General features: G+C 36.7%; 1 protein-coding gene across 1 annotated transcript in view; it reads right to left on the bottom strand.

The window, feature by feature from the left end:
* Positions 1 to 14,208: 14,208 nt before the first annotated feature.
* LOC128861920 (uncharacterized) overlaps positions 14,209 to 26,998 on the bottom strand; it is a 53,613-nt gene continuing 40,823 nt past the window's right edge. The window contains exons 2-4 of the mRNA XM_054100296.1: positions 25,804 to 25,927; positions 21,310 to 22,733; positions 14,209 to 17,112 (exon numbers count right to left, since the gene is read on the bottom strand). Of these exons, the coding sequence (XP_053956271.1) occupies positions 21,346 to 22,733; positions 25,804 to 25,927 (1,512 nt within the window). The 3' untranslated portion in view covers positions 14,209 to 17,112; positions 21,310 to 21,345. The remainder of the gene's footprint in view (positions 17,113 to 21,309; positions 22,734 to 25,803; positions 25,928 to 26,998) is intronic.

Raw genomic sequence — 26,998 nt, 5'->3', positions numbered from 1 at the left:
GTTACGATCCATTATTACCTTTTGAAGAAAAGTGTAGCTGAAACGTGTCGGATATTGATCAATATTTACGTTAACCACGCTCCATCAAACAGAACTTGTAATGAGTGCTTTCGACGCTTCCAAATTGACAATTTGGACTGAGTTATGAAGATCTCGAAGGGGACCGAAAACATTCGAAGCAACTCAACTACAACAATTATTGGATAAAGACGCATGTCGAACCCTTGATGATATGTCTAAAATGTTAGATTTTGACAGATCAACCATCGGTAAACGTTCGCACGTGATGGGAATGGTCCAGAAAGCAGATAACTGGATGCCGCATCAATTGAAGGAGAGAGATACCGAAAGACGTTTGGTGACGTGTGAGATCCTTCTTGAACGGTAGAAAAGAAAAGGTTTTCTGCATCGCATCTACACTGACGGTGAAAAATTGCTCTATTATGATAAAACCAAGCGTCGAAAATGTTGGAGCTTGCCAGATGAACCAGAACCATCGACAGTGAAAACAAATACTCATACTTCAAAGGTTGTGTTGTGCATCTGGTGGGGTTAGAAGGATGCCATCTATTCTGAACTCCTTAACCCTTTCGACCCCAACCTTTTTCTTGTGGAATGAAACTTTTTTTTTAATTTTAATCATTTTGTATTTGTTTAAGAAGCAATTGCCCAAAATTTTGAGTCGTCACGGTTTGAGCGCTGCCGAAAGTTGCTTTTGAGCAACTAAACAAATGAAAAGTTTCGTAAAGTTAAATTCTTTTTAAAAAACATGGCATATAAACTTTTTAATTTTTTTATTATTATAAAAGTTGCTCAGCCACTTTAAAAACTCTTTTGAATTTCACAATAATATTTTCAGCACTGCATTTACCTTTTATTCAACATAACTTCGCTAAATGATCTATAAATGATATTTTTTTTGCTCATATTTTGGGTAGATACATAAAAGTACCGTTGCCATTTATAACGAACAGACAAAAACAAAACGAACGCTTAACGTAAGCTGTTAAACTGCCGAAGTTGCTCACAGGCAACGTTGGGGTGGAAAGGGTTAAGCCATTTGAAACCATCACTGACGATCGTTACCGACTGCAGCTAACGTAAAGATCTCAAAAACAAATGGTGGCCGGAATGGGACGGTAGACATGACAATCTCATTTTACTGCATAACAACGCCAGGCCACATATTGCTAAAAGGGACTGAATTGGGAAATCTTGTCCCACCCACCGTATTCCCCAGACATTGCTCCTTCTGATTACTATCTGTTCTGATCAATGCAGTCAGCTCTTATTGGAGAGCGGTTCACTTCTTACGAGAGCATCGCAAACTGGCTCAATGAATGGATCAAAGTCAAAAGAGGAATCCGTATGATGCCTAAAAGATTGAGTAAAGTTGTGGCCTCCAATGGTACATACTTCACATAATATCATGAATTATTTAATTGTTTAAATAATTCGTAACTTTGGTTAAGAAAGAACGGAAACTTATTCGCATACCCAACCCAATATTATTCACTGAATTTTCAACCGAAAGACAAATACCTCCGAGTTGAGTTTTCGAGCAGTTTGCTGGAAATAATACTCGTCGGCGACACTGGTTTTATCGAAAATATTTTTTCTCCTGCGCGGTTTTTTTAATTTGTAGCAATTAGGGTTGACAAATGCTGCTTTTTTCTTTTGATTCTGCATTCTTATTTTGGCTTTTATTAACTTGAATTCACGACTGTTCGGTAGAAAATAATGTCCAGCTGATTTTGTTTTGGCAGTTTATAAGTTGTAGTCTAGGCTAAAGTTGTTATTAGTCATATCAATCAGCCAAAGCTGATAAAAAAGACGTTGCCGAAGATATAGGACTTAAACCAATAACAAAACAGATATCAAATCAATTGCACTGAGCTCTTCTTACACTACCTTCTAATTACACCATGAGCCCACATTATTTACACAGATATTGAAAAGCCAATGAACCTGCTTAAAATACGTCTTTGAAATGTCATTTGCGACAGCAAATGAAACCTACAAAGTCACTTTAAGAAAATCTATCAAAAACGCCTTAAAAAACTTGAAATGAGTCACTTGATCGACAAACTGGCTAAATGATTGCTTGACTGACTGCTTGTGAGCATTAATTACTGCCAAAATGGCAAGAAAAATAAACAAAATTGATGTGATTGCAATTAATTTGCATACAATTAAAATGCTTGTGGGTGTCTGAAAAAATGAACTAAAGAAAAGTAATGCAAGGTGACTAAATTTGAAACTCACTGCACCTCAAACAACACTGAGCCGATGAAAACACAATTAAAACAACATCGCTGAGATTTGGCAAACTGCAACGACCGTGCACTGACTCCATTGTACTCATACGCAAACTCCGACACACACACACACCTGCATACCTGGAAGTATTTGCAAACATTTTGGACGTAGAGGCGCAAGCAACGCCGCCAATTGATGGTATCTGGCATCTGACAAGGCATTAAAATGCCTCAATACCAATCGAGCGAGCGCAAGCAACAAGTTCCTATGTATGTATGTATATGTTTACAACAACAGTAGCAATAATTGCAACAAGCTATCGACAGCAATAGCAACAACAACAATTTAAAGCTTGGAGGTGGTATGTATGGATGTATGCGTGCATGTACGTATGTGTGTATGTATGTACTGATGTATGTATGTATGTTTGTATTGATGTATGGTTGTATATTTGTATGTATGTATGTATTTACGTACGTACGCCTGTGAGTTTGCAGGTTCAGTCGCTGTCAGCCCGGCAATTAACAGGGCAATCGCGGCTTCGCGTAAATTTTAATTAAAATTCAATTCAGGTGCATGAAACGACTGCAGGGCAGCACCCACAGCAAAAAAGGACACCCAAACACAGAAACAAATATATATAAAAAAACAAAGTACCAGGCAGTGACGAAAAAATTGCAGTACTGACAAATTTTTAGAGAATCTGGTAAAAGTAAAAAAAAAAAACAACAAAAATGCAAAAAATTAAATGAGCAAAAATCCAAAGTGACAACCACCGATACACATCCTACAACAACGCGCTGTTCCTGCAACATTTTTGAATGCGCCTTTCAGTAGTGCTGCACAGCATAGCACAGTAATGTTGCGCCTGCCACTCAGCGCGCTGATGCGGCAAATTGTTGGCCTTTTTGTGTGCTTGTCTGAATGTGATTTTTTCACGCTTTTCTCTTTCTCTTTGTTTTTTTTCGGAGTTGGCCTGTGAGAAAGCGCGTCGAAATCAGCCAAGCATTTGGTAAATTTGGGAGTCTCTTATCTACTTACTCGTATTGTCACCGGGAAAAATAAAGAAAATTAAAATGAGTTGCTTGTTTGCAAATTACTTGTGCTTCGTTCTTGCTGTTGTTGTAATTACATGCCGCATTTTTCGGGAGTAAAAAGCACTCGGTAGGTAAATGCCGCAAGCGTTGGCTGGGTGAATGAGGTGAGCTAACAGACAAATGTGTGGATGTATGTATGGAGCTGTGCATGTATGAATAAATAAGTATGTCTGCAGTTAGTTGCACTGTCATCACCGCCACTTTGGGATGCCAAGTTGCTGCTGCCAACTTTTTAATGTCACTTAAGTGCACACGATCGCCTTCAATTAATATTTTATGCTAAGTGAAACTTTTGTTAAAACTGTAGGAAGTGTAAAAATGTCGGAAACGTGAGTGTACCAAAATTTGTACAAAGCATTTAAGGCAAAGGGTAGTGGTAACAAAAGACTAACCATTTTGAAGAAGAAGGCATAGGGGCGATTCCATATCAAGTGATTCCAATATTTCGATCATTGTTGTAAGTTTTTCTGAAAATTATTTTACTTATAGGCGTGCTTAGGTTAGGTTGGTATGGTTGCCCAAGGATTGAGCACACTTGGGCGAAGAAAAAAATGGATTCGCCCTTTGTGATACCATTATGAAGGAGGTGAGGTGAAAGGGAAAGACCGATGGGATACAGGGAGAGGGCGAGGAGAGATGGTGCTGGGATGGTTAGGAGCGTGTGGATTACGAACGATGACTATGCTGCATTTGCGTCAACCGCTTTGTGCTGCTGATGAAATTCATCAGATTTATAATGTCAGCCAGCCGCTAGCTATATCAGCAGGCGTAGCAAAGAAGTATGCCTGGATCTTAGCACCGCCAGAGCAGGGCAGCTAAGGAAAGGGTGCTGGGATGATTCCAAGTCTCACAGCATGCATTCCTCTCGCATAGTGACCAGTGAGAAAACCCACGAGATTTGAGAGCTGATATTTTGTCAACCTCAGAAGCTCGCCCGAGCGCCCTCGATCCACACGTGGCCAGAGGGATTTCGCGACCTTACAAGTTTGTATACTTGCCCAACGGTCGCTGAGTTGGCGCGATGCCCATCTTTCCAAGAGCAGACCGCAGGCAGTCAGGGGGATCCCAATTCTTTCCCTTCGCGGGGAAATCCCCTCACATGCCCCTTGTCTGGCCAGCTCATCCGCCTCACAGTTTCCTGCAATGTCGCTGTGAGCAGGTACCCAGATGAGGGTTGTGAGTAGTTTAAAAAGAAAAAAAAAAAACAAAAATAGGTTTCAATGTTTAAAATTTTGGTGTGAAGTTTTTTGAAGTGAATAGCATCGGTATTTTTGTATCTTAGGATAAAATATTGAAAACAATGTTTATTTATTATATTCTATTCTATTATAAAAATATTTTTATACATAATTATTAAAAAAAAAATTTTAAATTTTCCTAAAATATTTTCAGACATAAGTTTTAAGTTTTAGAAAATTTTGTTTTTGTTCTTCTTGAAAAACAGTCGCTAAGATTTTTTTATTTTACTTTTTAATTAATTAAATGTGTTTTTTGTTCAAAATGTGTAGAAAAACTTTTTTTATATTTTGAAAAACACAACCCTTAAGATTTTTTCTGATTTAATTTTTTAATTAATTAAACTTTGTTTTCATTTTGCAAAACTCAACCTTTAAGATTTTTTTCTGATTTTAATTTTTTAATAAATACATTTTTTTTTAATTTAGTATTATTTTTCTTCTTTTAAAAACGCTACCCTTTAGATATTTTTCTTATTTTTTCCATTAATAGCTGAGTCTATGCGCTGTAACCTCTGAAAATTTCTTAGTAGGATTACCATAACTTTGTGAGTTATAGTAAATCGATTTGGAATTAATGATTTTATTTTAAAAAATTAAAAAGATTTTTTTTTAAGTTAAAACACACTGAAGATATTTCACTTCAAAAGTTTCATGCCAAATCTTCAACATTGAATAAATCCCAGAATTATCAATTTGTTTTTATTATTTCCGTTTATTTCTCCTTAAAAACAAACTTTCAAAAAATTGGAATCACGTGACATGGAATCGCTCCTAGTCTAGTCTGCAGCATTACATTTTGTCTTCAGTGCTTAGCACAAATTGACTCAAATGAATTTGAAACTGCAAAAAAAAAGATAAGTTAAAAACCTTGTTCCCTAAAAGTAAAAAAACAAACAATTTTTTCCACGAACAAAAAAAAAAATGTTTGAAAAAATATAATGTTTTTAAAGTTAAAAATATCCAATATATTGAAAAGTACTTTTCTTCGGGGAAGAGCTTTAGAGCAAATCTGCCGACTAAAGGTTCACCACGAGAAGTCTTTACTATCCGGGAAGAGCTTTAGAGCAAACCTGCCGACTAAAGGTTCACCGAGAAGTCTTTACTATCCGGAAAGAGCTTTAGAGCAAACCTACCGACTAAAGGTTCCTTTTAAATAAAATATTTCTTTTTATTTATTGTAGTTAGGGCAAATGACTGCCTTCCAACTACCAGGCCAAGACTGAACTGCCCGCCTTCTGATAGAATGGCTTTATTTTATACTTTCTTTTTGCCTTCTCATCAAAAATATATAATTACAACCAGACATTGTTACAAGTAAAAATCAATAACAAAATTGTAAATTCATAAAAATACTATACAATAAAATTTCGCTTAACCAGACTTAAATTTTGCTTAGGCAGACTTACTTGATGGTAAGCTATGGTTTTGCATATGCCAAAAAAAAAATGTATTTGGTGTGTGCCATATCTTTACTTATGTTTCGGGTTTCAAAAAAAAAAAGAAAAGAATTATGTCATTGAAATTAAAGAGTAGAGTAAATTGAAATGATTTACATAATTTAAGTTTGAGTTCATTTACCTATTAAAAGTATATTTAAAGAATTCGAAAAAAGTTTGAAAGTGAAGTGAAGGTACTCTACAATATCGTTTGAAAAAACTCAGTTCACTTCTTAGTATAATCAAACTTACAAATAAAGCAATTTTCGTAAAAATGTGTGCGACAGTGTCCAAAATACTTGAATCACTAAACAAAGAATTGCTCAGCTAATATATAGTAAGCCATAGGGTAAACGTTGCCACAATGGACCCAAGTCATTTCATGCGTAACCTCATTGTACTCTAACTTTAGTTGGCTTAAGCCCTACAAATGGTATGACATTAAACTCTTAGGAATTTCGGGCACGAAAGGATTTCCGATTTTTGCATTTTCATACAACCTTTGTGGCTTATCCGCAAATTTATTTTATGGGACTTGACGTTATTGGCATCTATAGTCTGAGAGACTTCTTCACTTTTTCAATCACTTAATGTTTAATGTCCTCCTGGCTTCAGAAGGCCACTTGAGGATAACGCGCTACCACAACGTCTATTCATCACCCAATTATAGCTTAAACGGGTGTTTTTTTTTTGTTACTTTCTTAATTTTTTTTCATAGGCGTTGTGGTGGCGCGTTATCCTCAAGTGGCCTTCTGAAGCCAGGCTAAGCCTGTTAATTTCCATAAACTCTCGCCGCGGGATTACCGTCAATTATTACATCATGTAGAGGGTAGGCGATTAGCCGCCGTTGCTGTATCTCAGTCATTCCGGACTTACATTTCTTATAAGGCTTCGACCACCAAGTCGCATGCCACTTTCCACTTTTTCGAGCGAATGTTTCCGGCGAAGGAGATTGTCCAAAGATTCTATGGAGTTTTTCTTTTGCAGAACAGAAGCACGATTATGTGGTGAACTTCTTCTAGAACGTTTTCGTCGCAGTAATCGCAAAAAAAAAAATTCACTTGCTCTTTCTTGTATTTGAAACGTCGTGCACATTTTTTTCGTTCAATTAAAATTGATTCATTAAAATGCTTGCTGAATTTAAATACTCTTCGGAGAAAACTTTCTCTTTCAATCAGATTTTCCTGCAATGCAATCAGCAATACAAACTATACATTTTCTGTCAAAGAAATTTCCTTCGAAGATATTGCCACAGGCATCTATTCAATGGCGTTACACATTCATCGAAAATGAAAATTGCACAATTCTGAATTTTTGCTGGCCACCCCAATAAGTAATCCGTTTATAAAGTTGACATGCAAAAGAAGTTGCATAAGAAAATGATGAGCATTCAATGGAAGCAGCAGAAAAGCCAGGAAGGAGCTGAAAACAACTTTGACTGACTTTGACAAAAGCCACTTTTCATGACACACACACACACACAGGCACACATTCTTCTATATGTACATTAGTATGAATAGCTTATTTATGCCACAATAGTACAAATATGAAGCCCAAGCATTCACGTCACACAATGTGGCAAAGTACATAAATCAGTGCATATTGTAAGGACGGGTGAAAGGAAAAGCCAATTTTTTTCTCTTGAATTTTGCCAAGTTTTGATAGACGGCTTTTTCATGCAAATGGGCCACATAGCATATGTAAGCGGCTCCTCGCATTGGCAATAGTGGGTGTGTGCACGTGCGGGGCATGGAAATTGCATGTTTGCAACTTGGCAAAAGTATGATTTGCTATGGCATAACATACACACACGCATCCACTCTCTCTTCCACACTCATACTCGCTCGTACACTACTTCCGGCCTAGCTCTCGATTTTTCTAAAGCGAAAGCAATGTTCTTTTGTTGCCAATATCGTAGGATTTTTACAAGGTCGTATTGAAAATTGATGAAGTGGCATACACGATAGGTGGACAGCATAATTTCAACACACACACACTCTCACACATATCTAAATACGTTGTTTGCAATCTTGTACGTACATGATTTGCATGATCGATTGGCAGGCATTGGATAACAACAACACCAATCTAGCAAATGCTATTAGTTAATAAAGCATTGGTGAAAGGAAACGAGAGATAGCAGCTTTGCGACTAGCAGAAACTGACTGACTGGCCAATGTGAATATATTTTTTTTCACTGCTCTATATTTGAATGTGTATGTGTGAGGTTCATGTAGCCCTCGCACATATGAGTGCAGTGTATGTGGAATATTCGATGTGCGTGCCAGGAATTGCACTGAGTGGAGCAGCATTGCATGACTGGCCAGAAATGGGCAAAATCAGCGAAAGTCTTCCATGAATGCCGTTGGTTACTGTAAGTGAATTTCCATTCATTTGCAGTGGCGGTAGTGATACATGATTCTGCTAAATAAAAAGAATAAAAAAAACAATAAAGTAAAATTAACTAAAATAGAATAAAGCAGGATAAAAATAAAAATTAAACAAAAAATTAATTGATTAATTGAAACGAACTAAAAAGCATTAAGAAAACTAAAATAAAAATTAAAAAAAAAACTTAATAGAAACGAACCAAAAAACATTAAAAAAAAACTAAAAGAGAAATAAAAAAAAATTATTATAAAATATTAAAATTATATAAAAAAAATAATTGAGAATTTAAGAACAACTAAAATAAATCAAAATAAAAGAAAATTACATCAAATCTTATTTGAAGAGGTTTAAATAAAATAAAAGAATGCAAAATATATTTTTTATAAAATAAAATGAAAAACATTGACTAATAAATTAAAATAATCGTTTATTTTCATAATTTCATTAAATTAATTATATAAAAATTAATTACAGAAGAGAAGCCAAAAACTATGAAAAGGAAAAAAAACAATAATAAAAAATAAATAAAAAAATATATGAAATAAAAGACAATAAATCCAGCAACGAATCCAGCAAAGACAGATCTTGTTCTCTTCAATAGGAAACAACAATCTCCTCCACTGCAAACAACAACTTTAAAAGGGGAATCATTACTCCTATCTGGTTCAGCTGAATATCTAGGAGTTATTCTAGATAGGAAGTTGAGTTGGAAATTGAACATCGAAAACAGATGTAAAAAAGCTTTCATAGCTCTTTACACTTGTAAGAAAGCTATAGGCAAAACCTGGGGTTTTTCACCTCGGATCATTTATTGGATATATACCTCGATCATCAAACCGATACTCTTCTACGGTGTGGTTGTATGGTGGACAGCACTCGAAAAACGGTGTAGAGTAGCCACAATTGATCGAGTCCAAAGAACAGCCTGCCTCCTGATAACAGGATACCTAAGTACAACACCTACTAAGGCTCTAAATACGTTGCTTCACTTGTTCCCTATCGATCTGGCTTGCAGAGCGGTAGCAGCGAAAGCAGCGACACGCATGAATGCTATAACGAAATGGAATAAGTATCTTGGACATTCGGACATACTGAACAGGAACACCGTTATCTCTTCCGACATAGACTATCATGTAAGTCTTCCATCACCACCCTTGCTATTCTCCTGTTCACTCCCAACTAGGGAAGAATGGAAGACAAATCTAACCGAAATCGATGGCCCTCTGATTATATATACAGATGGATCAAAACAAGACAGCAAAGTGGGATTTGTGATCTTTTCCAATTCCCCTCACATCAAACAATCATTTAGATTACCCGACTACTGTAGCGTATTCCAAGCGGAAGTATGCACTATCTGGTATGCTGCGAAAACTCTCTTAGAAAATAGAATCTAGAGGATATCCGCTTTTTCACCGACAGTCAAGCGGCCGTTCGAGCACTCAGCTCCTCTTATACCCACTCAGATGTGGTTCGATCCTGTCTCTTATCTCTTAACGAAATAAGTGTTCAGAATTCTGTCCACGTTATCTGGAAACCGGGTCACAGTGGATTCGAAGGTAACTGCAAAGCTGATGAGCTCGCAAGAGCTGGAGCTGCGCAATCAAATGTTAGTAACTTACCCACAATCCACATTCCGCTCTCAACATGTAAATTGCTCATTGATCGAGAATTTCACAGCATTGCTGATCGGAGGTGGCGAGTGGAAACTACTTGCGTTACGACCAGACAAACCTGGCCATCCTACAATCTGAAACAGACAAAAACCCTTATAAGTCTTTCGAAACACGAACTAAGGCATATAATATCTCTTATCACCGGCCACTGCCTTTTGGGCACTCACGCACGTCGGCTCGGGGTTCCTCAAAACGACCTGTGCAGATACTGCGAGGACGAAGATGAGGAAGTATCGAGCAGACATTTGCTGTGCAGTTGTCCTGGTCTAGCCAGAAGTCGACTCGCTCTTCTAGGCTCTCCAACAATTGACAATCTTTCAGTACTCGCGAACCTGAAAATCGAATCTCTCATCAAATTCTCGAAACGAATTAATATCTTTGACCAAAATCTACAATAAAAATCTCGGTTAGGTGGGGAAATCATATAACATAATGAGCTCTAAGGCAACACAACGGACCCAACTTGCGGTCTATGTGGCACTCCAATGCGGGGTCACCCTTAAACCAACCAACCAAAGACAATAAATAAATAAAAGTATAAAAAAAAAATGTACGTAAAAAAATAATACAATATAATATAATATAATATAAAATAAAATAACAGGAGAAAATTAGTATTGAATATACAATATAATAAAGAAAAATGTTGTTCGAGTTAAACAAATTCTCCAAGGCAGTGTATTAGTACCCATTCTGTATCTGATCTACACAGCTGACTTACCGGAATCGACACTGTACTAATGGCATCTCATAGAGACCCGTACATAGCACATACAATTTTACCAAACGAGCTAATCAAAATTCTGGATTGGTTAAAAAAATGGAATATAGAAATTAATGGCGATAAAAGACGTCACGTCAACTACACGAACATAAAGATAACCATAGACTCATTAAAGATGAGAAACTCTGCCGCGAATACTGATAGGGAAGCTAAATATCAGGTCAGCCCATAAGTTCGTGCGTTTTTAAAGGTGGTTTTAAAATTAAAAAAAAAGATGTTCAAAGTGCTCCTTGGAGCCAAAATATACTTCGATATCCATTTTTATAGCTTCTTTTGAGGAGTAGTTCTTATTACTCATATACGATTGAGGTCCACGGAAAAGGCGATAATCACAAGGTGCAGTATCCGGAGAATATGGTGGATGCGGCATTAGCTCCCATCCGAGCTCGTTCAGCTTGCCTAATGTTTGCCTTGCGGTATGAGGTCTTGCGTTGTCGTGGTGAAGCAAAACTTTGCGTCTATTCACTAAAGACGGCCGATTTTTGTTAAGTGCCTCCTTCAGGTTTGATATCATAATAAACAATACCGGCCATATCCCACCAAATAGACAGGAGAATCTTCTTGGGGTGAAGGCCATCTCATCAAGTTGGTCCCTTGCCGTAGTGATGAGGCTTACGTGTTGGTTTAACTTCCATATAATGGAGGTTACCCACCACGAACTTAGAGCGAAGCGCCCTATAGGTATTGCCTAGCCACCCATCCGCTAAACGGTGGCGGTGGCCCTTCAATCACCATGCAGAGATTACCGCACCGACGATCCTTTAGCCTGGTATACTATCATTTCCTTCCCTTGCCCCCCTTAATCCAAGTTGTCACCGTGCCCAATGGATGGTTTGCAGCCAGGGGCATCCGGCTGTATTCTAATGGCTTCCTTATGAAACTGGGTCATCTCAGGAGGTAGAATGACCTTGCCATGGTAGAGGGGACTGCCGTGGTCGACGTTTCCCCTTTCCCCCCTAAAAAAACTTAGTCCGCCACGCTCGTCACGTCGAGCAGCGCGGACGATTATTAAAATATTAAATGAATAAAAAACGGAAAACCAAGGCACAACAAAACCAAGACCCAATCCCTCGCGAAGGTCAGGTCTGTCCATAAAAAAGACCATTTATACAAGCGGAGTGAAGCCTTTGGCTAAGCCAGTTCCCGCTCTACCCCTTCAGGGACTGCCTCCACGGCAGCGAGGCCTCTTTCTGGCCACCATAGTAACAATCCCAACCCTGTCACAAGACAAGCTGGGGACGACACTCCATCCAAAACATGGTGCCAATAGTAGACCCCCCTCGTAACACAATTCTTGGGAAGAAAGATCTGCCCTGCCAAAAGACAAGCGGAGCGTGCTGTCCCTGTCCCTCCAGGTGAAACCCCACAGCAACGTCGGCAGCACCGGATCACATGGTTCCTGGTGCCTGCCCTTCAAACACTATCACTGAACCGGGTAGTACGACGAATGTGATTAAACAATTGATCCACTTCACGCAAAACATAATTAGGAAAGTTATCGAATAGCAGGGACTACCGATTTTTACAAGGCTGCGCAAAATTAATCATCCAATTCGGTTTTCGAATAACTTTTGTACTAAATCAAAAAAAAATAAAAAATTCATTTTGAGTGATTGAACTATTTATTTTGAGCCATAACAAAATATAGCATAGTTCATAAGTGTCAAATATGATTGACATGTGACACCATTTGCAAAAATCCGAAATTTTTTGATAGGGTGATTGATTTTGCGCCACCTGATGTATGTATAATGCACTTCCATCATTTTATTTGGACGAGCTTCCTGATTATTTGTAGTGTGCGTCTAGGTGTTCTTCCGAAAATGAAGGAATCTACAGTTTTATGTCGCCTCCAAACAGCAGATGTCTGTTAGGATCAACTTTTTCTTGACAGAAATACGCTCGAAAGTTCGTCTACCGAGGGGTAATCGCTATTAGAAAAAACTTTCTCTATCATTTGTCTGAAAGAGGCTTCAAGCTTACAGCCTACCGGATAGTAGTCACGCACGAACCCATTCGTCTACGCCGGCCGCAAAATATCACAGATGTTGTTTATTTTATCACCAAAAATGTTTGTACTTACTGTGACTTTTTCGACTGTTTCCCTTTACTAAATAAAAAACTACAAATTCTATGTTTTTCTGAATTTATTTTTATTCTTTCTTATATTCATTGCGTAAACTACACTTAACTACGTAGACATAGACGAATATTTAAATTTAATTTCTAATATTAATTTTTATTTTGTTTCGCTAATGTCCTAAATACAGCTAATACAGAACTCATACAATAACTTTTTATTCTAATTGAAAAAAATAAAATAAAATTTTTAAATGTTCGTTCGATCAGCGTTTCTTTGTCGATCCTAAAAAGCTAGAAATTTTTTCCCTTTCTCATTTTGCGCATACAATGCAACTCCTTTTTTCAGTTAAGCTTTGAAGTAAGTTAGTAATCGTAAATCTATTTAATATTCATATTCATTATTCATTTTCCCTTTGCAACACTTACTAACAAATATCACATACATACATAGTGTGTAATGCCTTGAATAAATTATGAATGATTTATTTTTCCACACCATATAAATGTTACTAAGTTTGTTTCGCTTTTTAATTTAGTAAATTAAATTAAATACAATTTATTGAATTTTTTCGCACATTTTTGTTTTCATTAAAACTATGCATTGTTTTTTTTTTACCATACAGAAACATGTAAAATGTTCATAGACTTATTTGTTCAACATTTTATTAGTGCAGTTCACGCTGATTTGCGTGTAAATGAAAAAGAGTATGAAAAATGTCCTATAATTGCAATCATTGCAGGAGGAAAAAGTAATATCCCCAAAATGGAGAGTTCGCCTAGTCAGGGAAATTCAGGGTAAAAGCTAAACTTCGCCCTTCAATGAAAGGTAGAAATGAGACTCAGCTTTTTTTCATTTTGAAGAGACAGTACTTGAATAGGCCGAGGAAGTCTAGCCTCTAAGCAATCTGTAGCATTATTCGAAAGTTATTTTCACCTTTCATTTGACAAAGCTTCAATGAAAGCCAAGAGTCTTCTCAAGGGTCTACAGAAAACGTCTCGATCGAAATGTGGTCTGACCTCCAAGTTGATGAGGTGAATTTGCTGTATAATAGTTGCAACTTAGTCCGATGATCTAATCACTCAAAGGAGCCTGTTTAGCACTAATTAATTAACTACAAAAGACTGCCGACCCATTTATCTATTATAGAGCTCCGCCTCCTATTTGTGGCGTGCGTCTTGATGATGTTGCACAAATGGAGGGACCTACAGTTTCAAGCCGACTTCGAATGGCAGATATTTTTATGAGGAGCTTTTTCATAGCAGAAATACAATCGGAAGTTTGCTATTGCCTGCCGAGGGGCGACCGCTATTAGAAAATGTTTTTATTAATTTTGGTTTCACCGAGATTTGAACCAACGTTCTCTCTGTGAATTCCGAATGGTTGGTCACGCACCAACCCATTCGGCTACAGCGGCCGTCTGTCTATTACAGCATCTTATTTTTCCAGCGGCCAGATGAGGCGCGAGAGAGTAGAATTCCTGAAATTTTTGAATGTTTAAGTGAATAAAATGGGGATTTCCACTTCAATAACATAATTTTGTATTCTCTACTCTTCACAATACTTCATTCAGACTCAGTTCAGACTACTCTCCAGGATACAGCGGGCTTGATTACGCATTCCTCTTGTCACCGAGTAGGTTAGAGAGGCATGAAGATCCACCAAAGTTGTCCCACTATCTAGTACGTCACGTGTAAGATGTGAAGCCCACTCCTCCATACCAGTATCGGCCATCTTTGGTTTTCCTATTTACGCCTGAATACCCTGCTTGCGCTGCCAACGTCGCTGCTCTTACATGTATATTCTAAGCAATGTTGCCAGATTGAATGTTTTAACTATAAGTGACAGTTTTTTAGATAAGCTTATCATTTTTCAAATTACTTCATTAGTACAAACTCAAGTTTTTCCGAAATTTCTGAATTGAAGATATAAGTAAAAATATATTTCATTTACAGTCGTTTAAGCTAGGCAGAATTATAGGCAGCTGATGATGAAAAACGCGAACTACGTTACACATATTTGGATAGAATTGACTTATCGGTTAGTTGGATTTATGTAACTGATATTTAAACATTTTGGGAGTACATTATTAAGACAAAAAGTTCGATGGAGATGTAGGCTTTGCCTTTTTGGAGCACTCAATGGCACTCGGCAAATGTGGAAAAAATCGATTTGAATAAGACAAAAATAAATAAATTAGAAATTCCAGCACTCTCTGGCATTTTAGGAATAAAAGAATTATTAAAAAAAAAAAATGATTTAGATTGTATATTACTAAATTTGCGGTATCGAGAAAAAAGCATACAAAAATTAACTAAGCAATTCACGAAAAAATAATATAGAAAACTGAATGAATTAACAAAAAATCTGATTTAAATATTCTAGTTTATAAAGACTGTTTTTGTTTAATTAAGTTTTATTTAAACTGCTTTTATTATTTTATTTTAAGTTACAGTTTTTTGTTATTGATTTTTAATAAAAGTAAAAAAAAAAAATCCGTATTAAAAAAATAGTTTTCAGAGTTTTTTGGTTGAAAGCAATGGTTTTTAGATATTTAAAGTTAAAAAAAAAATAATAACTGGCAATACTGGCTTCAAGCCACTTCTCGCTCTTTCTCTCTCGCTTTCGTTATCAGTTTATAAAGACTGTTTTTGTTTAAGTATTATTTAAACTGTCTTTATTATTTTATTTTAAGTTATAGTTTTTCTTATTGATTTTTAATGAAATTAAAACCAAATCTGGAATTGAAGAAAAAAATGTTTTGGAGTTTTTTTTCAAAAGCAGTTTTTTTGGATATGTACATTTTTTGCAAAAAAAAAAATCTGGCAACACTGGCTTCAAGCAACTTTTCGCTCGCGCTGTCTAACTCACTCGTGCTATACCTCTCTATATTTCTTTTTCTCTCTTTCTGTCACTCTATCTCTCTCTCTCTCTATTTCTGATTTTGCATGCATTGTAAAAACAAAATATCATAGTAAAATGGTCGGTCTCTCAGGTGGGATTAGTTAGTGCTCTACATACGATGGACAGAATGCAGAGGTGTGGCTGACATTCGACCGTTAACCGGCTCTCAGTGATTTTGAAGACCTCAGCTGATTTGCTCATGTAACTGGGTTTATGCGAGCGGTTATTTTACGACAAACAAAATTTTGTTGGTGATATAAGAAGAAATCAACGCAGTCTCATCCATCTTACTATGTTGCCATACATAAAGATCGATTGATTGGATGAATGTATGAATGCGTGTGGGAAGAGCAAAATATTGATGGCGCGCCTCCAATGACATGGAGCAGAAGTTACTCTCGCAATTTGGCTTCGGATGGCCAAACCTGATAATCTACCTGCCTTGTGCTCTGTGACCTGTTCTTGGGTTTATGTGGCATGATTCTTGATCAGCCAAGTTAAATCTAACTTTTAATACAATTTTTTGTTGCGAAATTCCCACACACTCTTTAAAACAAGCAAGCGTGAACTTTCACTGTAAATACGGAATAGATGTATATATTTTTCCAATGAAACTTATACTAAATTGATTACACGCAAGCTAAAAGTAAGTTAATACTATAGGTATTCTTTCGCTAAATTACGGTTATAATGAAAAAAAATATTAAATTTTCTTTTTTACAATATTATGGAAAAAATTATAAACTCGTTGTCTGGACAAGAAATGACATTAGCTGCTAATAAATATTTCTCTTCAATAATTCTAATTCTCCATAGCAGCTCAGTTTAACTTAAATTTCTATTTTGCCCCCAGTAGTGGATAAGTTGCAACGCTTAACCAGGGAAAAAGCAAAAAAAATAAAAAAATTTAATTATTTCTAAATGTGCAGTAAAACTAGATTTTATGGTTTAATAAAGCAAAAAATGTACTTAAGATCAAGAAAATTTTAACTACTATTCATATAAAGTACTAAAAATTAGAATTAAAAATGAATAAAATTTGTGAGCTTTACAAATAAAATAAAGTAAAATAAAATATATTTTTTTGCAATACTTTTAGTTAAATTTCATAGTAAGCATTTATCAAATATGCGCGTGATTGAATGCGTCTATGTAAAATGTGGGTAGCAATGAATTTTTTTCGATAAACTTAGACTTTTTTAGGTGAAAATAAAAAATTTTATCAAAATGGAAATTGAGATCTTCGTCTACAATATGCAAAATAAAAACAAAAAAATCAATGATGGCGATTTAAAAAAAAAAAAGTAAAAGTGTAAAGTAAAATTAGTATCTATAAATGTGTGTATGTGTGTGCTTGCGTACTTTGAGCAATTGCTTGATAATTTCTTGAATAAGAAAAATATTTATTTGCACTTTCCAGTAAACAAACGCCATTGTGGTGGACATGTTTTTAGATGGATAGATCGATATGTGTCTGAGATATGCGCTGGGATCTTAAGATCTACTGGGCCTTCCACTTTTCATTTCTAGAACTTAACTACTTTGAAACCTTAAAAGTGCTTTCTCTCATGAGTACTCCAGCAATCTGTTGAGCAGAGATACTGTTTTGTCCGCCTTAATTTGGCACATCAACCCGAAATACCCGAGCAGGCGCGCCTAAGCGTCTGGACTTCATCCTTGCTGGGCAAAGCTGATTTCCTAAACTCGCCGTCTGAGCCCAAAACTTAATGCTCAACGACAATCCACCGCAAGTGGTGCTGCCATCTGTGTTTGTGTAGATGTTTTACCACCTCAGCTCCGTCAAAAATCTTTAAATAGTTTCCTGTAGTTTCTACAACGACAGTTTTGTTCGTTATCATTAATATATTCTGTCAATCTTTTTTATTAGTGATCTTCCTGTTATAACTCTGTAGTATTTCCCACATTAATATTTAGTTTTTTGCTTCATATTATCTCAATAGTGAATGCTTTTTAATAACACATTTAAAGCTACACCAAATACTTGGATCTACAAGACTCTACAGTAGGTGTAAAATTGGGGCATAAGCAACGATTAAACTTCATCAGCCAAAAATTATTATGGCAAGTGTAAAAAATATATTTTAAAAAAACTGCCAAAACACCTTAAGGAATGTTTCATTACACAGAAATATCCTTTCTATCGCCAGATATTTATTCAGCTACCACCGTAGCAACTTAAAAGAAATTGCGGTTTCCATATAATTGAATAATTTAGTGCAGATCATTAGATGAGTGGAGCGCAGAGGCAAAAAATGTGCTGATTCCCTGCGCTTGGTGTTGCTGCTTAGTATGCGAGGGCATTAAGTTTCTGCACTGAATTGCACTAGAATTGTGCTTATTGCTCTAGTTAACTTCAGATTTTCATCTGCTAATATATGCCTGTATTGAAATGAGCTTATGCGTGCTGTGGTAATTAGCTCTCTCGCCTTAAAGTATGCAATTCCGAATAGCAGATTGTGTTATTTGCTTACTATTTATTCTTCGAGCAAACGAGTGCAATGAAATAATATATAATAATATACTTATACAGTCAGCCGCGAAAGTTTTGGCACAGTGTTTTTTTATAATATTTTGCAATTTAAATGAGCTAACAGCGTCACCCTAATAACCTAAGATTAACGAAGCCAACGCAAGACTGAGTCTTGTTGAGGCCCTATGCGCTCGAGAGGAGTGAACAACGAAAAAAAAGAATAAGCTGACATGTTTTTTTTCCGGCCAGCGCAGAATGATGCAAGGCAATTTCAGTTTTTGTTTTCTACTTTGTCAATACTTATGCGTGACAATCGAACGTACAAAACATTGTTGTTGATGTAGTGCCACCACCTTTCATGAATGCAACGTGAATAAAAGCCGTATAAATCAAAAATTCATACTTTGTGCAAAATCAAATAATAAAAAATAAGATGGATGAAGTTTTCAACAGAACTTCGTAGTAATTTTTTTATTTATTCATTTATTTTTAACTAGATTTCTGGTATGCAGGTTTAGAGCTTCTTTAATTCGCATTACTCGTTCTTTGTGGGAATTGAATTCCGTTTATAATGATGTTGTTCTCGATTTTTCGCTTTCAAGAGTAGCATTTTTAAATCTCGTAAATTCTATATTATAGTTGTTTCTGATTACATGTATATCTGTAGTTTAGTCTAAGCAACTTTTATATCATAGTCTGTAAGGATTGTAATTCATAGACTTAAATAAATAAATAAAAATAAATAAATAAATAAATAAAAATAAAATAAAATTTCAGTATAAAAAAAGCAAGTTTGAAAATGCTATAAATTATAGTTAATTTCTAATAATTTTTTATGATTTCTCTGCTGACGGTCTCTGCATGTTCCGACTGCATTTAAATATTTAAAACACAAAAAATATTATAAATCAACGCGCATTTTCAGCAACCTCATACTTGCACTTTGTTGCACTAGCATTAAATGAACTGTAAAACTACATACCAGAAAAAAAAAATAAAAATTCGGAATTTTTTTTGAAAAAGTTGATGAATATTTTTAATGTTGTATAAAATTTAAATCTTTAGAAACAATTTTTTTTCAATAAAATGAATTTTATTTTCACAAAAAATTTACAAAAAAAAAATTGGCATGACAAATATTGCGAATAATACAAACAAAAAGTAACTGTGCCAAAACTTTTTTGACTCACTGTATATTTACGGCACACAAAATGCCGCGCTTTATGTCACGCAGGCGTCACCTGATTTTTAAATAATTTACGGAACGCATTATGCACTATTTTTGGAATAGTCTGTCTCATATCCACAAACTTCATATCAGACATATGAAACGGTTGGATGACATGGGTTAATCTCTGACTTCAATAGATACGTAATTGGGATCGAGGACATGAACTATCTAATAATAATGGGTAGAATATTTGGAATAAGTAATAAAATATAGTGTGTAGGCTAGTGGCAGAGCAGTAGGCAAAAATATTAGTTTGCTTGGTTCAGTAAGCTAACCTTAGGCAGTAAAGAAAATTTTATAATTTAAATGGTGATGAGGTAATTACCTCGGATTCAAATAATTTCCTTAAAATTTGTTATTAGGAAGTTCGGTTGGTATCGTCTTAGCTTAAAATGCCCTTCAAAATGCTACTCAAGATATTTAGTTCAATGTTCCAGGCGTTCAAAAAAAGTGAATGGTAAACCATGAGGTCCAGCTGATTGTAGAGTCGAAAGTTTACTACGAATGCGATGAGACTGATTATTGATTTTACTCCAAAGGTGTGTAATATGTCACCTTTGTCTCCTATTTTGAGAAAGAATAAGAATTATTTAGCATCAGCTGGAGCAAAGGTAGTCTATCGGATACATCTGGTGTGTGGAAAAATCGTTTTTAAACAACTACAAAAACTTATGTAATTTGTCCTCGATGTTCTGGTACACGCATTTGCTGCATATGAAAATGCCGCTTGTTCCACGAAATTTCGAAATTTTCCTTATTAGTTAAGATAAAACCTACATGGCTCCTGTATGGACACTTTGCCCTCTTATAGGCTTGTGAATTCTTCTTCTTGATAACCGCTTACGTGATTTTGGTCCGTTGTAATGATTTGTCTGTACATGAATGATTATCTCGCCAATTGAGTTTCTGAGTAAAACGGATAAAGTTAAGATGTGTCAAATGAAGGCTGCATAAATATGAAGCAATCAAGAATACAGAACACCAAATCTAGAATTTGTCGGCAACTAATGGCTAAGCCAACTATACTCATTTTCGAACCCTCAAAAAAGCTACACCTTTCAGTACCCCTCAGATGTTCTTGTATATGAATGGCTGCGCAAATTATACTAATCCCTAAACTTTCAAACAAAATGCGGTATCGAAGCCCCACCGGATGCTTTGCTATAGTTCGGTTTCTAAAATCAGCTTTATGTCAAGCTCGAGTAGGACTGAAGGTATCCAGGCCGTAACTGAGTTAAGCTAAATTACAAGCAACTGTAGAGCTGTTCAGCTCATGTAAGGATGGTTTTTTTAAAATGGAAATTTAAAAGCTTTGCAATTCAAGGCTTCCAAAAATGTGTGAATGAATCATTTGTTACCCGCATTAGTCCATTTTTCTTCAGCTGTTCCTCGAAAAATTTGCTCAAGCTACCTTTTAATTTGATTTGGCAAGGAAGCGATATATTTTAACACCTGTTTTAAGAACGTAAAACTCAGTTATTCAACTATACAATTATCAACTGTTAGTATTTTGGATCAAAGCCTTTGCTTTTCTTACTTTCTTTTCTGTACTTTCTTGTTGTTGTTTTTGTTTTTCATGTAGGTACCTTCATCTTCCTTTTATTATACAAACACTATACTTTCATCGAATCCTCGTAGGAAAAATATCTGCTCAAACCGCCTTTCTTTCATTCTAGCACGTACACACACACATACACACATACATTTCTTCAAGATACCTACGCATGTGCACTTCCTTCTTACTGCAAAGCTCATCTCTTAAACATACGCATTTGTTGCCTTAATATTACAGGACATCTTATTGAAGTTATCATCGGTATGCGAGACTGGCCGATAGGAGCGTTGTTTCAAACGCAACTGGATAATCCAAGCTATCAGTACCGCAATGAGAGCAACCAAAATACCGATGACAATGTAGATCATCCAGTGCTTACAAGACTCCGATATGACTTGAACTTCTGGCATGACATCTTCGGGGTATAGCTGGAAAGTGGCGGGTGCGTCATGACGTGAGGCCGCAACAGGCGGGCAAGCGGTGACAATAGCAGGCTCACTGGCTAGCGCATCGATTGCCTGTGGGGCTGCGGTGCTGGGCGATATAGGCAAGTACTCGGCAAGCGCTAAGCTAGCAGTTGTGTGGCCTGCTGGGCTGGCGGTGGATGTGGATGTGGTTATGGTAGTAGTGGTGGTTGTAGAGTTTGCAGCGCTAATGCTGCTGCCGGTGGTTGTGTTGCCATCCGCTGCTTTCGTAGTTGTCTGCGCTTCAGCTGTGCTGTTAGCACCACTTAACTGCTTCTCAGTTTCCTCCTGCTGCTGTTCGTCCTCCTCCCCGAATGGTATATCCGGCAATGTGTCAATCTCATTCTCTGCACTATAGTCGGTGTTATGCGGTGTATTATTATCGTCTAGCTCCTCTGTTATATCATCATCGTAACGACGTGGCCCACTGCCGTACTTATTATTCCCATTTCTAGCGCTAATCAACTCGTTGGGCATGGGCGCACAGTCGGGCCAACAAATGGGGCAACAGCCATCCTTAAGCGTCACCTGTCGCTCGCGCGGACAATTGATGTTACTGCAGAAGGGTAGCACACACTTTTCAACGCCATCGACACATTCACACTCATAGCAGCCCACACGCCAGCTTTCGCCATGCTCAAAGAAGACGTTCAACTTTTCTGGTTTGCAAATTGCTTTGGTTTTGTTGACAGCCTCATCGCAGATTTGTATGCACATGGGTTTGCCCGAGAAGCAGTGGCAGCGCTGACAACCTTTCAGCCAATATTGCTGACTATCGCCTCCTGCTGTGCAATTCGGTTTGCGTTGACATTCATATTCACCACAACAATGGCCGGGTTTGTTCATCGATTCGGGCAACAGCTCCACGACTACTTCATCCTCGCCATGACAGTCGGGTATGTAGCAAGTTTTGCAGAGGCACTTCTTTCCCAGGCAACATTCGGCAAAGATTTCTTCATCAATTTCGGTGATATTGAATTGCGTTTCGTCGACGGTATCGGGCGCTGCGGTCATTTGCTGCACTTCAATTGTGTTGAGAATTTCGCGTACGCTGCTGTCCGGCGGACAGGTCATTTCGGACATGGGCGGACATTTCACGTTGTAGCAGAGATGTGGCAGAGTGTCCGCTGTAAGAAGAGAGTGAAAGAGAGAAGTTTTAGTGAAAAAGGGAAAGTAAAGTGAAATTTATTCTGTTGGCTTCTTACGAGTGTACACTGCGTTATATAGCAATGACACAGGGGACTTTTGTCAAGTTTTAAAATTAATTTAAATTAATTTAATCATTTCCCATTTATCAAAAAAATCAAACATTAATCATTTAATTTAAACAAAATTTTAATCTTGTCTTAAAAATCGCGTTGCTTTTTGTTGGCCGTTTTGCGTGCTTTTTGCATATAACAAATGCTCGACAATTTTCATATAATATAGAAAAAAAGGATACCCAAAATCAACGAGATTTTTGAGCTACTTCAAATTTGCACTTTATTATATCGAAGTTCAATGGGCTATAAAACTGCCTACTCGAGAATTTTTCTAAAAATTGTTAATAAAAAGAGTTCAATTTTGACGAAATTTTCTGAATTTTTTTTTAAATTTGAACAAAGCTTTAAACTCAAATTTATATGGCTTTTGTAGCAAAATGAGCTATATTTTCATGAAAAAGTTATTCAAATTCATATTCCAAATTAAATCTTATGTATTTTGAAACTTGCCAATAAGGCCCTGTACTATAGTTATGTAGCACAGTGCTGGTTATAGACATTTACTTGTGTTATGAAATTGCATTAAATTAATAAATTTAATTAATTACTTAAATTACTTGAAGCGAATACATAATACAAAAAAAAAGAATTAAGAAATAAATAAATAAAATAAAAAAACCAAAAATAAATAAATAACTTAACTTAACTTAAGTTAACTTAACTTAACTTGACTTAACTTAACTTAACTTAACTTAACTTAACTTAACTTAACTTAACTTAACTTAACTTAACTTAACTTAACTTAACTTAACTTAACTTAACTTAACTTAACTTAACTTAACTTAACTTAACTTAACTTAACTTAACTTAACTTAAGTTAACTTAACTTAACTTAACTTAACTTAATTTAACTTAACTTAACTTAACTTAACTTAACTTAACTTAACTTAACTTAACTTAACTTAACTTAACTTAACTTAACTTAACTTAACTTAACTTAACTTAACTTAACTTAACTTAACTTAACTTAACTTAACTTAACTTAACTTAACTTAACTTAACTTAACTTAACTTAACTTAACTTAACTTAACTTAACTTAACTTAACTTAACTTAACTTAACTTAACTTAACTTAACTTAACTTAACTTAACTTAACTTAACTTAACTTAACTTAACTTAACTTAACTTAACTTAACTTAACTTAACTTAACTTAACGTAACTTTACTTAACTTCCTTAATTTAACTTAACATATTTCCGATCTGCGCTCATAGGGTGCTTTAAATTTCTTACCAATAATAATCTGGCAGCACTGCTGCTTACATTTTTTCATGACAGAAATTTAATTTCAATACTAATCAGTGCTTTTAGGGCTTGTGGCAACTGGCGAAAAATCAATTGAAAAATTGTGTATCTGTATGTACCTACACGTATATGTGTACGGAAACTGACGCATACTACAGTTATAAATGCAAGCGATAATAAGGTTTAGCACACCAACCAACGGAGGAATACCAAAAGGGCTGGCAAATGACTCTAATGCTAGTAGCAACCCAATTGTAGGCAATAGGCACAAGAACACAAACTACAACAATGAAATAAGGCAATAATTCAGCGTCAGCAGCGGCAACAAAGGCGAAAGTATATAACAACAACAACAAGAGCGCCAAAGCGAAGTTAAGCCCACCGAGACTGGCATGAAATGGTAATGAGTATTCCTGTGAATTCTCTAATGACACTACATCATGGAGTGCGGGACAATGATATGCATTTGCACATACGAGCACACACATGCAAATGTTCACCATGCATGTTTGTGAGGTACCTAAATACATACATATGTCGATGAGGGCACTGGTGCTGCATATCATCACCCTAAATAGGCCACATTGTGACTTTTGCGTGAATGTATGAATGAGTAGATGCTTGACTGGACACACACGGCAACCGTTGGCGCTGGGCGCCCGTCAGCAATCAGTCACATTGTTGATGGTGCTGTTGTTGTTGTTACTCTTTTTGCTAATATACTATTGTTGCATCTATGCCACTGCGCAGGCAATGACTAAATATTACATGACAGTAGCTATTGCACACTTATGCGTGCAACGCCCACTAACACATACGCAGGCACATACTTCCGCTGTTGTTGCATACTTAGAGGCGCTTAGCGCTGCAGCACACACACACACTGTACGTCAATTTGCTTGCAAGTGGGTATTGTGGGTAAGTTCGTGTGGTATGAATAGCCGCATCTTCGTATGCCCTCAACAACATTTGACTACTGGTTGGCTGACTGGCTACTTATTGCTGGCTATTGAAGGGTCGTCTCAAACGAGAAACACTTGCGGCAACGATGGCAGGTGAAATGCGACAAATTTGACTTGTCGAGCAGGCGCTTTCTAGTATGCGAGATAGATTGGACTCGCTACCTTTCACTTACATGCCTGTGCACAGATAGCAACGAAAACACATACGCATTAGCTGTGGATGCCATGCCTCTAACGCCTGATATGTATATGTATGTATGTGTGTAGAACGATAAATAAGCAGTGACATCAATTGTCGTCGCCGCTGCGATAGCCCTATTATTCAGCTCAGCTAAGAGTGGGCTGTGTGCAGTTAGAGGTATTGCGGCATTCCAATGCATGCCTAGGAAACAGGCATATATGTATGTGTGTACAGTGTGTATATACACTGCGTACACAATTTATTTATTTCTCATTTAATTTTAATAAATTTTTTTGAAAATATGATTCACTGTACCACAAAGGTCATATAAATCCCAGCGCTAAGCATAGTGCAAATTAAACGAAGTCAAGAAATTTTCTTAGAATTTTTAGAAAAAATTTGGTCACACACATTATTTTGGTCTAATAAAGTCTAAACTTTGTCTTGTGTTGGGTACGGTGATCTCCTTTCTGGTTGGCGTTGAGTAGGAATGGAGTTCTTGCCAAGATAATCCGTCTAATCATAGTCCTTTACGAGAACTACGAACTGATAGTGCTCCACAACGACAATATCAGCGACCCATTCTCCACCAACGCAGGCGTAAGGCAAGGTTGCCCCCTATCGCCCTTCTCATCACCATCGACATAGACGCCGTCATGAGCCAATTGACTCTGCACAAAAAAGGTTCCGTATAGAGTTTCGGAAGACTTCTTGAGGACCTGAACTTCGCCGATGGCATCAGTCTCCTCTCTCACAAACTCACTGATATGCAAGCGAAGGCGGACAGACTAGTCACGCTGGCACGCACTGCCGGAGTGGAGGTCAACATCGCCAAGACGAAGGCTATGAGAGTCAACCACAATAAAGCAAGTCACATAATGGCTGCACTATCACGTCAGATGCCGGAGCAGATGAAGGTGTCAACTGCAGGCTAAACAAAGCAAGAGCGGCGTTCAGGCGAATGCATGCAGTATGGACTAGGGCGCAAATATCCAGAAGCTTTAAACTGCGAATATTCAGCTCATGTGTGAAGTCAGTAATATTGTACGGAAGTGAAATATGGCTAGTCTCTAAAACTATCACACAGAAGTTACAATCTGTCTTCAACAAATGCTTTCCCATCATCTGCAGAATATTCTGGCCGAATATCATCGGCAACGACGCGCCGTGGAGATCATTGAAAGATTTGGCAAATCAAACGCGGAAAGTGGCGATGGATAGGTCACACGCTTAGAAAACTATCAGATTGCATCACGTAAATGGCACTGGACTCGAACCCGCAAGGGAGCAGAGGTCGCAGCCAAAGAAGACTTGGCTAAGGTCGATGTTGCACGAACTAGCAGATGCCGACATCAACTGCGACGGCGCAAAAACAACAGCCCAGAACCGTGTACCGTAGGAGAGTCTTGTCGAGGCCCTATGCTCCCGAGTGGAGTAAATAAGGAAATTAAAAGTTTAACTTCGTGTTGATTTTTTTTTTAATTTTTTTTTTGCTGACAGCTTTGTGCATTTTCCCACTTAACGAATATCCGATAATTTTCTTGTATGAAAGAAACCACCCGACACCGTCAACAAATAAATTGTCAAAAATTAATGCGATTTTAGAGCCACTTCAAACAAAATAGAGAACTGTCAAAGAACGTCTTTTTGAACGTAGTATTACCTTAAAAGTACCGCTCAGTATAACCTTTTGAAAATTAGGCATTGTGAGCTATGGCTCTTCGTTAAACTCAGAACTTTTC

The sequence above is a fragment of the Anastrepha ludens genome, chromosome 4 (genome assembly GCF_028408465.1).
Source record: "Anastrepha ludens isolate Willacy chromosome 4, idAnaLude1.1, whole genome shotgun sequence".
Taxonomy (NCBI): domain Eukaryota; kingdom Metazoa; phylum Arthropoda; class Insecta; order Diptera; family Tephritidae; genus Anastrepha; species Anastrepha ludens.
This window is presented reverse-complemented; position numbering and strand designations above follow the sequence as displayed.